At 37.9% G+C, this 15,025-nt stretch overlaps 2 protein-coding genes across 6 annotated transcripts in view; one reads left to right on the top strand and one right to left on the bottom strand.

Moving 5' to 3' along the window:
- Window positions 1-8,102, bottom strand: part of ATZW10 (centromere/kinetochore protein, putative (ZW10)) — a 37,832-nt gene extending 29,730 nt beyond the window's left edge. For 3 of the 4 annotated variants that reach the window (XR_013234763.1, XM_077354867.1, XM_077354869.1), the window contains exons 1-6: window positions 7,459-8,102; window positions 7,266-7,330; window positions 7,022-7,159; window positions 3,670-3,840; window positions 1,379-1,540; window positions 33-266 (exon numbers count right to left, since the gene is read on the bottom strand). Coding sequence is in view for 3 of the 4 variants with exons in the window: in XM_077354867.1 (XP_077210982.1) it covers window positions 33-266; window positions 1,379-1,540; window positions 3,670-3,840; window positions 7,022-7,159; window positions 7,266-7,330; window positions 7,459-7,966 (1,278 nt within the window). In the remaining variant the exon portion in view is untranslated. The remainder of the gene's footprint in view (window positions 1-32; window positions 267-1,378; window positions 1,541-3,669; window positions 3,841-7,021; window positions 7,160-7,265; window positions 7,331-7,458) is intronic. The other variant, XM_077354868.1, reaches the window with a different exon arrangement.
- Window positions 8,103-10,378: 2,276 nt separating this feature from the next.
- LOC143846718 (RPM1-interacting protein 4-like) lies at window positions 10,379-14,760 on the top strand. 2 transcript variants are annotated; one of them, XM_077355237.1, is made up of 4 exons: window positions 10,379-10,730; window positions 12,665-13,147; window positions 13,603-13,797; window positions 14,468-14,760. In XM_077355237.1, exons 2-4 carry the CDS (start codon window positions 12,722-12,724, stop codon window positions 14,501-14,503), a joined length of 657 nt encoding a protein of 218 aa, XP_077211352.1. In that variant the 5' UTR covers window positions 10,379-10,730; window positions 12,665-12,721; the 3' UTR covers window positions 14,504-14,760. The 2 variants fall into 2 exon arrangements, with proteins under 2 accessions (XP_077211352.1, XP_077211351.1); XM_077355236.1 differs by having other exon boundaries at window positions 10,379-10,860.
- Window positions 14,761-15,025: the final 265 nt, after the last annotated feature.

Here is a 15,025-nt window from a genome sequence, read left to right as displayed (position 1 = left end):
ACAGAGGCATGATTTCTCTATAATATACTCACCGGAGAAAAGGCAAACTCACATTGTAGAAGTAAATTTCTAGCCTTGGCCAAAATTTCATTCTTCTTCCTAGTTGCAAAGTGAACCTCAACATTTTGAGCAAAAGTGCTTAAACTGCCGTCCTTATACTCTGTTGCCGAAATAAACATCATCTCCTTTATAGCATTCTCAAATTCAGTTGTAAGTTTTATGATATTCTGAAATTCTGCAACTTTTGCAGCATCTTCAGGGACAGCCTGAAATAAGCATTTTTAAAGAGAAATCACTCGTTAGCAATCAAATCTATCCTTGCAGAGAGAAATGAAGATAAGTTTGATTTTGAACTTTGATTTTATAATTTTTTTTTCGAGGGGTGGGTTAGCATTTTGTGCAGGTTTTGAGAATTGATATTTCTGGAAGTACATGAATTTGAGGAACAAAACACCCAATTAATGGGAGGGAGAAAGCCAGTCTCCTTGACAGATATATGCAAAATCAATAAATAATTATATGCAAGGGCTTTGTACAATTACAAATACAAAAAGAAAAGTTTTTAATTCAAAATATGAAATACTTTTTTATACACACCTACTGTCTATATGCTTTGAGGAAGTTTTCCATTCCAGTTAAGGAATTGGTAGCCAAAAAATCACAGATTGCATTTCCCTCTAAAACTACAATATATGACACAGAACCAATGTTGCAAACATATGTGTGGAATATAGGAGAAACCCGCAAGGAAGCTAATTGTGTCACATACTAATTTAAAATGTAACAACTGTGCACCAAATGCTACATACTTTGTCGTATTTTTCAACTATTTTTTTTTAATGGTTATATTTTTCAACTACTTATTACAACTGTTCGCCAAATGCTACATACTTCATATTTTCAACAATTAAGTTGGTGTGTTCCAGTATGTGTTATGTACCAGTTCCATACAGGTAAATGTAGGTCTTGTTCGTTTGAGATTATATATAATCGATTGTCTAGAATAATCTATTATACAATCGATTAATCTTAAAAGAGTGTTCGGTTGACTCATATAATAATCGCTTATAGACCACAATCTGATTATCTGACTGTAATGAAATATACATACAGATAGAGTAAATACGTCATTGAATTTTAACCACACAAACACATCCCGTGAAATTGTTAGTCATTTTTTTTAATGATTGAAATTGTTTCTAAAGTTTAGCCTGCACATTTAGGATATAGATTTACTACATATAGAATACTCCACAATGAACTATCAAGCATGTTAATTTTGTAACTAGGTGGTGGAATGCATTTACCATATTGGAGTATCATCAAGCAAATAAGGCAAAAGATAGTATACATTCAAGTTCAAGAAGTCTGAACAAACCTTGGAAAGGAAGGCATTGATAACCAGATCTGAAATCCTTGACCATGTCAATCTTCCAAAACACCGCATCCATGTTCCATTGTGGAAGCATATGGATACATAAATAAACCTTATAACCTGAATAAGCCGTGAATAAATAGTTGTCTTATTCAAGCATTCAACCTGAAAATAACCATTAAAGATGTAAATGCAACAAGATTGCAAATGACAATGAATAGAATAAACATATGTCCATATTGTTTAATTGCAACCATTACTGTTCTAACCTATGATTTGTGGACACAGACACGAGTGTCGCGTGTCGACGCGGACACGGAGTGTCGGACACGGCAAACCCCCAAACTTTAGAAACGGGGACACGGCTAAAATAGAAAGTATATGTGATCATGATTTGTGGATTATGGATTCGTGTGTCCATTTTCGACATGGATACAAGTTGTCTAAATGAGGTAAACACAATACTCAATAAAAAAACATAATGTCACACCTGACACGGTACAAAAACATGTCCACACAGCCACATTAAGTCTAACACGTCCAGCAATATAAGTAGAAGTGTCCAAAGGAGTGTCGACACGTGTGGACACGGGTGTCGTGTCGGACACAGCAGGACACGTGAGTCGGCAATAAATTCGAAGTGTCGGCCAAATCATAGGTTCTAACTTCTAATCAGCACAACTGGTGTGAAAGAATGGCAGGGATGGGAATAAAAAGGCCATCAATCCACACATTAGGTTGAGCAGATAACAAGCGTAGAGACCTTAGCTCGATATTGCTTTTTTGCTTATCATTTTTTGAAAATTATTCCATTTTGCACAAGGATAAAGTCATCTTAGAAACACACCAACAAGTAGAGAAAGCAGAAAAGAAATGAGCCATAAGAAAGTCTATCATGAGTCACTTCAAAAGTGATAAAAGTCATAAAACGATATGAACCTCAAGAAATTATTTAGTATATACTACATGCAGCAAGAGTAGTTTCTATCATGATATAAATTACTTTGTATACTATATAGAACACGACATCAAATGCATATATGTGAAGAGACGTAGTTAGAAATTTCGGATGTCCTCGGGCATAGTAGCCTAGCAACTCATGTATCTTTCATAAATTGTGATAGTGCCTAAACCAACAATGTGTTATGAATTTTAATTCATGTAAATGGTGGCATGAGTATGGTGTGTTATAATGCCCATAGCTGAAATTTTTCATTATATGCACTCATCCAAACCTACTCAATGTAGTAATGTTGAGGGAAATGAAATCCTTTCGACTTGATTCAGACAAAGATGAGCAAGAGGCTAACTATGAAGCTAGAGTAGACAGTTTAAGTACATTACAATCTGAGTCCCAAGCAAGAGGAAGAAATGAGTATTTGGTCCTAAAAAACTTACTTACATTTTTTGAGAAAAACAGAAGATTCACTGTTTGTGAAGGAGGCTCATTCATGGTTTAGAGGAACAGATTTACGTGAAACGACAAGGGGGAGGGGGGAATAAGACAAAGAGAGAAAGATTTGCACATGTAACCATGGAGGAAAAGGGGATAAAAGTTGTTTGTGAAGGGAGGGCTAATCGACACAGAGGACAACCAGAAGGATGCTGAAATAAAAGCAGCAAAAGAAATGAGAAAAAAACAGCGATCATGATGACAACAATGATGCTACCTCTTGTGGTGCATGTATTTTCATGTCATGGCTAATCATTGTTTTTCTTAAAGAGAAGGTGGAGTTATTAAAGATTAAATATAATTCAGGAAGTGAAAATAAAAGATGAAATTCTTACTTAAAGAACATAGGCAGATGGTTCCATCTTAGAGAAACATTTAGATCAGAAGGGTCACTGTTCAAAATACTGTCCTTTGCAAATTGTCCAGTTACATTTTTAGACAGGAGAAAATAAGGTGACATGAACATGTTATCTGGATTCTGATCTGGGCAAACTCAACGCCTGGCTCACTGAAGTGATTCCAGACGAGCTATTTCTAATGCAAAAACTTTCTCGAATTCGTGCCATGTTTTGCCATTTATACTTTGTCGAGAGGACCTCCAAGTTAAAACTATTGGATTTTTTTACCCTATCTAATTATTCAGTAAAATAGATAAACTGTTCCTACTTATAGCACTATAAGCTATATACTGAACAGCACTCTTGAGTTTTGACCTGGGAATCAAGCAAACTCTTATGAGTATATACAGATCATGGCGCTGCAAGGCCTATTTATAGTTATTCCAGCAAAGAACGCAGAAATCTTGCTTTAAGTAATGATAAATTTCAAATTTAGTATTTACCTGAAACTTGGGAGATGGAACGAGACTGAGGATTGACTCGGCCTTTTGCTCGGAGTCCTGATTTAATTCTTCTACAAAAACATCCAATTCGTTACACACTGTGGGACTAATGACATACTTGAACATTAAGTCCGCTACCTTCGCAAGTCCATAATCAAGAACCCCAGCTATCTGCAGATGGCACAACCATAAAATCATACTAAATAAATATATAGAATAGAATCTTAATAAAATATCTTGAGAGGCCGAACGTCACAAGAGTGAATTTAAGTATCCTAGCAACCAAAGAAACTGTTCCAAAGACTTACCATCTAAGCAGCATTGAATTTTGTTTTAAAAGGTAACAGTTTTATTAATTGCTGTAAATATATTACATCAAAGGGGATGAGGCTAAGCAGCATAGAATAAGAGCAAAAACATGAAGAGAAGAAAATTAAAATTATAGAATCAATACTTGTGAAATACTTAACAAAGAAACCCTGTCTTGAAAGTAGGTGCATTCTATGTATGGATGAGGAGGAGACCGCAGATTGTCTTTCATCCATTGCAAATCATCCACCCACTTTGTACAAGCATGTCTAAATGTTTCAGAATTGTTTCTTAGTTGGCATGAGCTGTAATGACATCTGGCCCTTGGTTGGCAACCATTGGGGATGGAAACTCATCTATAAATAGGCTTGTGCTGTAATTTTTCAAAAGTTATTGATTTGTGAAAGGTTTGGAGAGTTTGGAGTTCTTGGAGTGGAGAGTTCCTCCTTGGTGATAAATTGAAAGACTCTTGGAGTAAGTGGTCTTCAATTCCATCCTCTATCTTTAGTTGTCATCGTGTCGAGTGCAAGATTTCTGTTCCAGTTCATGTAATTCTTCACGTTTTGAAATTTCTGCTGAATCTCTGAACTGTTATTGTGCTCTTCCTTAAAAGATCAAGTTTTGTTCAATCACTTCAAAATCTATACTCTAGAACAGTTAGATCTTTCATAGTTATTGTAAGTTAGATCTTTCATAGTTATTGTTAATACTGTTCTAGGATAGCCAATTGCATTTGTCAAATTCAATTTATTAGAACATGGGAGGCAGCACTTGTCGAATTCTGAATTTGTATTGACAACGATTGTGATCTGCTAGTTCAGCTCAGATCTGATGACAAATTTTGATTCTAGTCATTGCAGAACAACTGATAAATATGATCTACCCTATCTACCTAGTACTAAAAATAACCTTATATCGACAAAACACCCAAGCCTAGAACAGACTGAGGGTCTGTGCAAGTTGGGATTCAAACCTATTTGTACCTTCCATCGTTCACAGTCTACTTAATTATCGCTTATAGACTTCGAGTAACATTTTTATAACTAATTCTTTGATTGATTTTTGGAACACGTGGCATTGACCATCAATCAATGAACAGGAAAGATGGTTATGTCAGGTACTATTCTCCACCCCTCATATGGGCAGTGTGGAAGAAGAACGGCATTCTCAACTAATGAGGGACTACATCTTTCGGGGTGCAACTTGGGTCCGGTTGGGTTGAGCATTTGCTAAAAATGAATTGGAATCAACCCAAACCCAACCCGATTTTAAGGAAAAAGGTCAACCTAGATTCCCAAAAATCGACCCGAATTGCAACCCTATACTTTGTGTTATGGCATATCAACATATCCACAAGGTTTTAAATTCCGGTTTCAGTCACCAGCAAAACAAAAACGTTTCAGTTTCAGATCAAATTTCGGCCAAAATCTTGTAAAATCAAGAAAACATTTCGGTCTGAAATAACGGCTGAAATCCAAGTAAGATTCTTCACCACTGGTTTTTTTTTTTTTTGTCAATTTAAAAAAAAATCTTAAATGAATATCATCATCATCATTGTTGACATTTCAAAAAAAAAATTCATCATCATCATTGTTATAATCAAACAAAAATGAATATCATTGTTCTTCTCTTTTCTGCGACTAGAGTTGATTTTTACCAAGGTTTCTGTGACAAAAACTTTTCTTTTTTCTGAAAATTGCATGTTTCTCATTTCTCGACCAAAACATTAACGAAATCCCAAAATTCCGGGGGAAATCTGGTATTTTTTCGAATCCAAGTGGATTGTGTTTCGGTAGCAGCCGAAATCGAAATACTTTGGCCGAAATGAAATTTAAAACCATGCATGCCCAAAGTTATCAAAAAACTAGTAGTGTCATGTCTGGCCTTTAGAACTACAAATATACATGGTGATATTTGGCATACACTCCCGTAAAAGGTTGACTATAACTGAACTTCAACAGTAATTGTGGACAAGCACGACATGGCTGTCTATCAACCAACATGTTGCATGCCGGGGAAGGTGGATCGCAAGTCTATTTCTCCTTTCCAAAACCGGCTAGTTATATGAATTCGATGATTCGATGGAAGCACATAGGGAGTAAAGCTTCTCGATGAAGTTCTATAAGTAATTTTTTGAATCAAGACAGCTTATATAAAGACAAACAAATATCTTAGGAGCAACCAATCCCCATGTTGATGGGGTGTCCCCCAATATCGCTGCTAACAAAGCAAGGAAAGATTAACATGATATGGACTTTTGAATCCAAGACCGTGTTCTCAGGTTCACACGCTTCCATCTACTCTACCAATGAACCTATTTAGGGTGCCGAGTGCCGACCCCACTTTGTAAAAAAGACCCTTTCAAATCATTCCAGTTAATTAGCAAGTGATGCTGACATTCCATAAATCAGCATATAGATATCTCAGCAAATCTAACATGGTTGGCTTAGTTATCAGAGTTCTATTAGCCTACCAAGGAGTGGAAGATATATCCCTCTGTGCATCCATATGGAGTTTAAATTGTTTCACCACTATATCCAGTCCGGATCACGAATCTCACCGCTTGAGCAAAAGACAGATATATCTCAACGGCATGCTAACCCCCTCACGCGCCATGAATTCTACTGTATGCATGGAGATGGAACCAATTTAATATTACTCACTTAGCATTTACTAACACTAATGGGCGGTCTACAAACTACTTTGATAAAGGATGATAGGAAACATAAGAATTCAACAAGGCTTCACACTAGCTATAGAAGAAAATAAAAGGCATCTACTTATCCACATATCTTATATTTTCTTTTTTTAAACTATATATTTTCTTATCTTTTAATACAAGATACAACTGCAAATTCCTTTAAAGCTGAAGTTTTCCTTCCATTCAGTAATTGACAATGAAATGGCTAGCCAGCATGTTTCACATGTGTACAGATACATCCAAATGGAATTAACATGAGGCAGCAAATGCAAACTGAACACTAAACTAGAACTCTGTGTTTCATATAAATTGAATCAGATTTTGGAGCAGAAAAATACTCACATCCATTGCCATCAAAACCGTCCGAAGCTCAATGCAATCAATCTCACCCACACCTACCCGAGACTTAACTCTCACTCTCCCATTTTCAGGCTCGAATACAACCGCATTTCCAATAATCCCCGCTAGAAACTCTTGCACCTAGCAAAAAAAAAAATCAAATCAAATCAAAACAAAATCACCCAAAAACACAAACCCAAAAGCCCTAACAACAAAACCTATAAATTACCCAAACCCTAATGCTAACCTCATCAAAGCATTCATTCCACTCCTCCCTCAACAACCCGAAAACCGCTGGCTCTTTATCTTCACCTGATACAATAACAACAAGATTTCACCAATCAATCCCAAACTGTAAATAGAGCACTTGCATAATAAACATAGAATCAAATCTAGAGACTGTTCTAATCCATTCTAGTTCCCTAATCTATCCATCTTACCCGCATGGTCGTCCTCCGCCCTAGACCGGTTTCGAATCGAAAGAACTCCTTTCAAATCCCTAACCACCTCGGCCGCACTTATCAACCGCCCGGATTTCAAATCCGCCTTCACAGACTCCAACTGTTGTACCAAATTCATGATCAATCTCACCAGACCTAACGCCTCTTTCCGCTCCTCGAATTCTCTCCTCTTTACACATATCTCCGTGACGAGATCTCGAATCTCGAGATCGATAGGGCGTTCGGAGAGGATTTTTAGAAGGGTGGAGACGGAGGAGGAGATTTGGTCAGTGTTGGAGAGGGATTGGGAACAACGGGAAAAGATTTCGGAGAAATCTCGGTGGTGGGAGAGAATGTAGTTTCGGACTTTGTCTTTGATGTGGAGGGAACGGACTTGAAGACGGTCGATTAGGAGACGGAGGTCGGGGGCGGAAAGAGGAGACGAGTCTTCGAATTCATGGGATGAGAGGAGATCCCGAACGTCGATTGAGCCGAACAGAACGTCCATGGCGCTCTCTGTGAAATTGTAAGGAATGGAGGGAGAGAAAGGGGGCGAGATTCACATTCGAGGTTGGTGCGAAAACCTCTTTGGATTTCTCTGACCGATCTCTCTTCCTATTGCCGATGCCTTGCTAGTCCATCCTCTTCTTTATTCTTTTTTGAATAAAGTTTTAGGGAGATGATTTTTTCGCCCCTGTTTCAGGATAAAACGCCCCACTTTTGATGTGACCTGTGGGCAGGCTTTAACGCTTTTTTCACGTCAAATCATGTTACAAGGGGCGCATTATCCTTAGTTTTATTGGAGAAAAGAAGCAAAGCATGGAAAATTAGGTTTTTCGGCAAAAACAAACGACAAATCAGAATGAATACATCCATGCTCTGAATCTTAGATTTTATGATCTTTATATTGGAAAAGGGTTTTGCTAGCGTACATCGTAAAAGGCATTTCACAGATGGTCTTGTTGCATGTCAGACCAGCCACAGAGGCTCGCTTTTCAGTACATTTTGTCATAATTCACAAGTTGGCTAATATGAGACAGACCATCTGCCAAATGCCTTTTGCGATGGACGGACGCTAGCAAATCCCTCTGCCTATCCAAGCAGCCCTTAACGTACCTGATCAACGACCAGAAATTTCCTGTGAGCAATGATCGCGCCCTTTACTAGGCCTATTTTAACAGGGTTGGTGGGGTTTTAAGCAATCAAATACCGAGTTGCACATGAAGTGCATGTGTGTATTCTGCTCCTACGGTGCTCCTGGCTAGAGGTGCAACTTGGGCCAGGCTCAACCCGAACTCGACTTCCATCTTCTAATTTTATCGTGATCGAATTGACTTGTGTTTTTCACTTGTATTTTGTTGTTTGGCCCTAGGTAAATCCGAACCCAGCCGACCCGACCCAACCCAACCCGATATGGTTAGATGGGCTGGGTTAAGGTTGAGCTATCTAGATGCGGGTTTGGTTAGGTTGGCCAAACGTTTCAGACATTCTGAGCAATGTGGGATTAGCGGAGTGAAGAGAATGATGGCTCTGGAGATTATCTCCAAATTTAGAGATATGTGACCGTTAAAGTCTTTTTTCAACCTCAAGTGTAACCTTAATTTTAGGGGTTTGCAACAGCACGGCAAATGGGTCAAGGACCAATTTTGGCTAGAAACTGGTCGATATCTGGATCTGTAGGTGTTCAAAGGTGTGCGATGATTGGGTGGATTATGGGCGATGAATTCCTTTAGCTCTGAGCCCACAAAGACATTTGGTCCATACAATCGGGAGTTGCTCAACATTGGAGTCCTCGTCAAGGCTAACTATCATCAGCTCGAGCTAAACAAAATAGGGTTTCTATAGTTATGCTAGTCTTCTCCTTCTCGTCAATGCCTTTGAAAACATCTCCTTGGGGAGTCAAATTCCATGCCTAAAGGGAATCAACCCTTCCCTGGAATTCTCCATGCTAAATCTAGCTAATATCTTATTGATATAATTATCTAGTGAGAGTCCTAACAATTTATTCTCCAGTTCTATTAACACTTTAAAACCTAGAATGTAGGATGCCTCTTCCAAGTCAGAAGAAAATAGATTTTCACCATGGCCTCTGTTTGGTTGCTGGTTTTTTTTTGGTTCCTAGGATTTATGTGAGAGAAAAAAAATCCAAGGAGATTGGTGGGGAAAAAAAAGTCCTAGAAGTATCCCGGTAAAATTAAAATCTCATGTTTGGTTGACCGGTCTATGGTGGGAAAAAAAAGGACCAAAATTTTACTAAAACTTCCTAGGACAAAATTTTTACTGGCAACCAAACGGAGCCAGTCGTTGACTAAACAGTCGTTGTATATGGATGATTGCCAATCCCGCCATAAAATTCCATGCAAGATGTCACCGGTGATCTTAACTGCCCCTTCATGGCATATATACGGGTGGTCCTTAAAATTGTTGGTATAGAGACTACGTCTTTGACAAATATTGATACTGCCCGAAAATTCCAACTAAATATATCACCGGTGGTTGTGGCCGCCCTGTGTATATACTGGCGGTCACTTTAGGACCATTGTTTCTCTAGCGACCATATCCCTTCCTGTGACATGCTCTGTAAGGGTTTGCTCGAATCCGCTCTAGTTATGTCGGACCCTTTAGATTGAGCCTTTTCATGAGTGAGCAGTAATCTGCCTTGTTGATCCATTGGATCATTGCTGTTGGTCTACAATTAGGTCGTTATGGCTCAGCAGCTTAACTCTTTTCAAGATTGAGTTCCCCTTTAGTAGTGTTCCTTTTGAAAATGCCCTGTGATTTGCTAGGGAATTTTGCAGAAAGGCTTTTTGCGGCCGAGTTTTGCACGAGAGAACAGACACCATGAATTAAAAGAATAAGACAAAATCTTCTGAAAAGTGAGCCTGTATGGCTGCTCTTTAGTGCAGCAGTCAGCCGGGAAAACGCCTTTGGGCGAAATTCCTTAGCCAATCCCATTGAAATACCGTTGTCAATTTTCAACCCATCCTGCTAACACTCTATTGTGGAAACTACACATATTCACATCGATTGGCTGATGTAGCCATTTGATTCAATGGACCCTAGCACTTTAATTGAAGACTAGGATCTCTCAAAGGGTGTAATATTCAAGCCATACACTACATAAGAGATGGGAAACACGACAAAATAAGGGATTCTGGTGAAATCATGAGGAGAATGTCCCAAAAAAGACGTTGTCGTTGCACTTGGAAGGTTTTGTATGGAATACATCGAAATGATTCTCTGCCGGCTACACAGTAGGCGTGGGTTTCAAGGTAAAAACAAAACCCGGATGACATGAAAAACACTTCGAGACCCCTTTCCTCACAAAACAATCCCAAAAGTTTTGGGGTCTTGCTCTTCTCGCTTCTTCTACTCTCATCCTCCTAACTGATTCAAATGGCTGTGAGTTTTCCTCTTTCTAAAACAATGTTTCATGTTTGCATATAATCTTTATAAAGAAATGCTTCAGTAGGATGACATCGTGGGTCTTACTTTTGATTGATCCTAACCATTGATAGGCTTTTCTTTGAATCTCATATGACCCTAAAATCACACCAATCTTTCAATTCTAATATCTATGTTTTTTTACTAACTTTGCATGGGATCCGTTGCTTATATATAGTTTTTGAGTGTGAATGTTTAACTAGTTAAAATACACGTTAAGTAAGAGGTTGCTTAGTTATATGGGGTTGGTTTGAGCTGCTTTTTTCTGGGTTTGCAGTATCAATGAATTTGTTATCTTAAAAAAAAAGACAGAAAATACTCGTTATTGAAACTTAGATTTCGTTTATTTGCTTAGTTTTGGAGCCATAAGAGTTCCAAATCAAGGATTGTCAAGTGAATAATGTGGTCATGCCAAATATTACTCTTCAGGAAATTTTAGAAATATTTTTCCTTTCCAAACTTTTCCAGAAAATTATCGCAAACAGGGTCTTACGGAAAATTGAAGCAAGGTCCACCAAGCACAAAAGAAGGATCCTCTCTGGACCTGAATTCTTCTATGATTCCCATGTTCCTAGGGTGTGATACTCAATCACGACCTTCTACTCTGATGGCTGTATGCTACCTTTTTCCATGGCAACCCAACAAAAAAAAAATCCTCTTTTCCAAAAGAACACCTGATGCTTTATTCTCAATTATGTACTTAATACCTCTTTCTCTCACCACAAGATAGAATCTGTAATTGTTGCACGCAACTCATCTTCAATCTGTCACATGTTAATGGTGTGTCCCCGCACATTTGTAAACTGTAATGTGCCTAAACCTTTGATGGAATTTTCAGTGTCAATGATCTGAATGGGAACACATGTAGAGAATCTAGAGATCTATACAATAGCCCAAGTTGAACTCAGCATTGTCCATAAAACCCAGCAATGTATGTGGGTCTGGGCAATTATTAAAAGGAAATTAAATGTACCTTCAAGAACATTAAATCAAAGTGTAGGAACCTCCACCTCACGGGTTTCTTAAACTTAACTTTGATGGCTCTAGCCTGGGCAATCCGGGTCCAGCAGGAATTGGGGAGGTGGATGCCAATGAAGCCGAGGTGCATGCTTCCCATCATGGAATTAAACTCCTTTAGTCTGAGGATTTAAATAAGGTGGTCGTCGAAGGGGACTCCCTTAGTGTCATTAGATGGTTGCGTGATTCTATCTTAATTCCTTGGAGATTTGAATTACGGATGCAAGGTTGAATTAGCATATTCATCCAAGTTTATTGGAATGATAACATTGTCTCTAACATGGTTCAGCAAGATACCAAATTCTGGAGTTCAAACTTTAATCCAAACTAAAAGACGGTACAGGAGTCATGGATTTTTTGCAGAATGTTTACACAGTAGGTGCTCCAAACAAGCTGTATATATAGACAAGTGTGCGTTATTGATATGAATTGCATTGATGATTTTACTGGTAGAACATGTAATAAATATTCATTACATATATAAATGATCTAACTCAGTTTATTTAAGTTCCTAGCTACGCTACTCTTTGCTACTAGTAGAGAACTTTGAGAATACATCTACGAACCTATGTAAATTTATATAATAAATGCTATATAAATTGGGCTACTACACATGCTGATGCACCTAATTTAAGCTTATTTAAGTTCCATTAAATCGATATTGCATAATTTTGGATTTTCTCACTAATGAAAATTACAAATTTACCAAACAACCATTCTCACAACATGCATCTGGCTTGTTCAGCAACATCCACACGTTCCGAAGTTTGGTAATTGGGACAATGACAATGTTCCATATACAATGTATTTCGAAAATGCACGCAAAGACAAAGGTGTTGGAGCAAAGATGATAAACCCAAATGACCCTGAACAGAACCCAGATGCCTTTATGTGCGGCTCGCCAAGCCATGAATATTCGACCAGGCAACAAAACCACATGGAGGTTCCTAATAAAGGGGCACATGTAGTGCAACACCATCACAAGAGATATCCCAACGAAGAAGGGGAAGGATCCCGGAGCTATCCACAGAAAATCCGAAATCATAAGAACAGAAACTCGGAGTCTGGGAGTGAAATAAGTAATTCTGACCATGCACTTATAAAATCCCATCGTCATCCTGGAAGATATGGACTGAGTAATAAGTCATCTGACAGTAGCACTAGCTCTACTCCATTGCCACCAGGACATGCTACATCAAGAAGTGGAAATAATCGAGGGGAAGTAATTGTAAGTACATTCCATTAGCATTTGGCCCAGTTCTACATTCTCCCAACACTTCATTTTGTGTACATCATCGCATAAACAATCAGAGTTCAAATGGCTGATTTTCTTTCATTTGAAAAAAAAGGTGATGAGATGGAGATTGCATTTACATGTTTTGAATACCTGGGCTATACATAACATTTATTTCAGCTTGTATTTTGATTTTTTTTATATTTAAAACCCAATCAAGTAACGCATGTAACACATGTTTACTTTCCTTAAAACTATCTGCAAAAGACATCCGAAACAAAACTCTTTCTTCTTTTTTTGAATGGCAAAACTCATTTCTTTTTACCACTTAATTAGTTCAAATGGTCCATCATTTGTTTTTTTTTTTTTCTAATAAAATGATGTGTTTTTTCTTTCTTTTTTATCATTCACATTGATATGTTGCTTGATTTTGTAAATGGCGGTACCAGCCCCATAGAGTTGCATCAGTTCCCAAGTTTGGTGCTTGGGATGAAACAGATCCTAAATCAGGCGAAGGCTTTACCATCATTTTTAACAAAGTGAAAGAAGAAAAGAAAATTGGAGCAGCTAACCTCCCCAAGTTGCCAACTGATCCAGTCATTTATTCCAGTGGTCATCATGGAAATTCTTCATCCAGATCAAAGGTATGTGACTATGTATTTCCTTTTTCTTGCAAGCATCAGTAAGTCCAGTTAATCCGATATAAAGTGTTGAGGCCCAGCCCGTTTTTAAGTGAGCTCGGCCCAATAAGAGTAAGTTTTGACCCGCTCTATATAAAGGGGTTTTAGGGCTTATTTTTGTTTTCTTGCCTTTGAAGAGGCTGGAGAGCTCAAAAATGGGGAAAAGGGGAGTGCTATGGTTTCTTGTGGGTTTGGTGAGAGATACCGATCTTCTCTTGTAATCTCTTGTTCTTATAGTGGATTTTTTCGTGCCTCTGCCGTGGATGTAGGCTTTACCGAACCACGTAAATCGTTGTGTCTTTGTGCATTTGCTTGTGTTTGCCTGTTCGGTTCTTTCGTTTTGCTTTGCCATTGAAATCAGAGATTGCTCAAGAGGGTTGTTTTTCCACAGCATATGGATTTGCAATTTGTTCGAAAAATGGCCATGTATTACTCTTTCCAATATCTAGAAGTTACTGCAATCAAATCAAGTGGTGTGGGAATGAATGTGAAATGACAACTCTAAACACATGAGATCTTAAATCTTCTATAACTCTAGACATATGAGATCTAACATCTTATATTGCATTTTTTCTAGTGTTTTTTTATTCCTTTCCTTGAATGTAACCTCTTTGTCCAACCATCTGTTTTGCAGATATGTTGCTGCCTTTTTCCAAGGACCGACGAGTGATTGGCGTGGCTATATGTTGCATTCTTCTCTTTGTTATTACATCATTATCATGGTCTCGCAATTAAAATGCCAAGTATATAGTGTTCTTTATTTCAGTTTCTAATTTCTACAGTGTTTGCCAAAGGACTTTCAAGAAATGTATTGTTTGTAGTTTGTACTCATTATTTTCTATATGCTACCATTCTCCTTCATTCAACTTCATCCAGTTACAAATAAAAACGAAACTATTTTCCATTTGTCTTCTATTTCTCCCTGTATTCAACTCATTTTGATAACAAATTGTTGTTTAGTTTTTCTTCCCATTATCTTCACAATGGATATGGTTTTAGTTGTGTCAGACTTTAAATCTAGCTGCTTAGTGGGTTCCACACCTGATAAATTTCAGATGGTGGTTCCAACATGACAAACATTCAATCAAAATGCGATGGTTTTTGAACAATCACTCGCGCCAAAATATCAGTGTTAATTCATTATACTGAATCTTTACTCTATGTCAATCATTCAATGTCCATTTGGGGCTTA

Source organism: Tasmannia lanceolata, unplaced genomic scaffold, assembly GCF_043159265.1.
Source record: "Tasmannia lanceolata isolate RefF3 unplaced genomic scaffold, GAP_Taslan_0.1 ptg000015l, whole genome shotgun sequence".
Lineage (NCBI taxonomy): Eukaryota > Viridiplantae > Streptophyta > Magnoliopsida > Canellales > Winteraceae > Tasmannia > Tasmannia lanceolata.
Note: the sequence above shows the minus strand (reverse complement) of the source record. Positions and strands in the feature narration are given on the sequence as shown.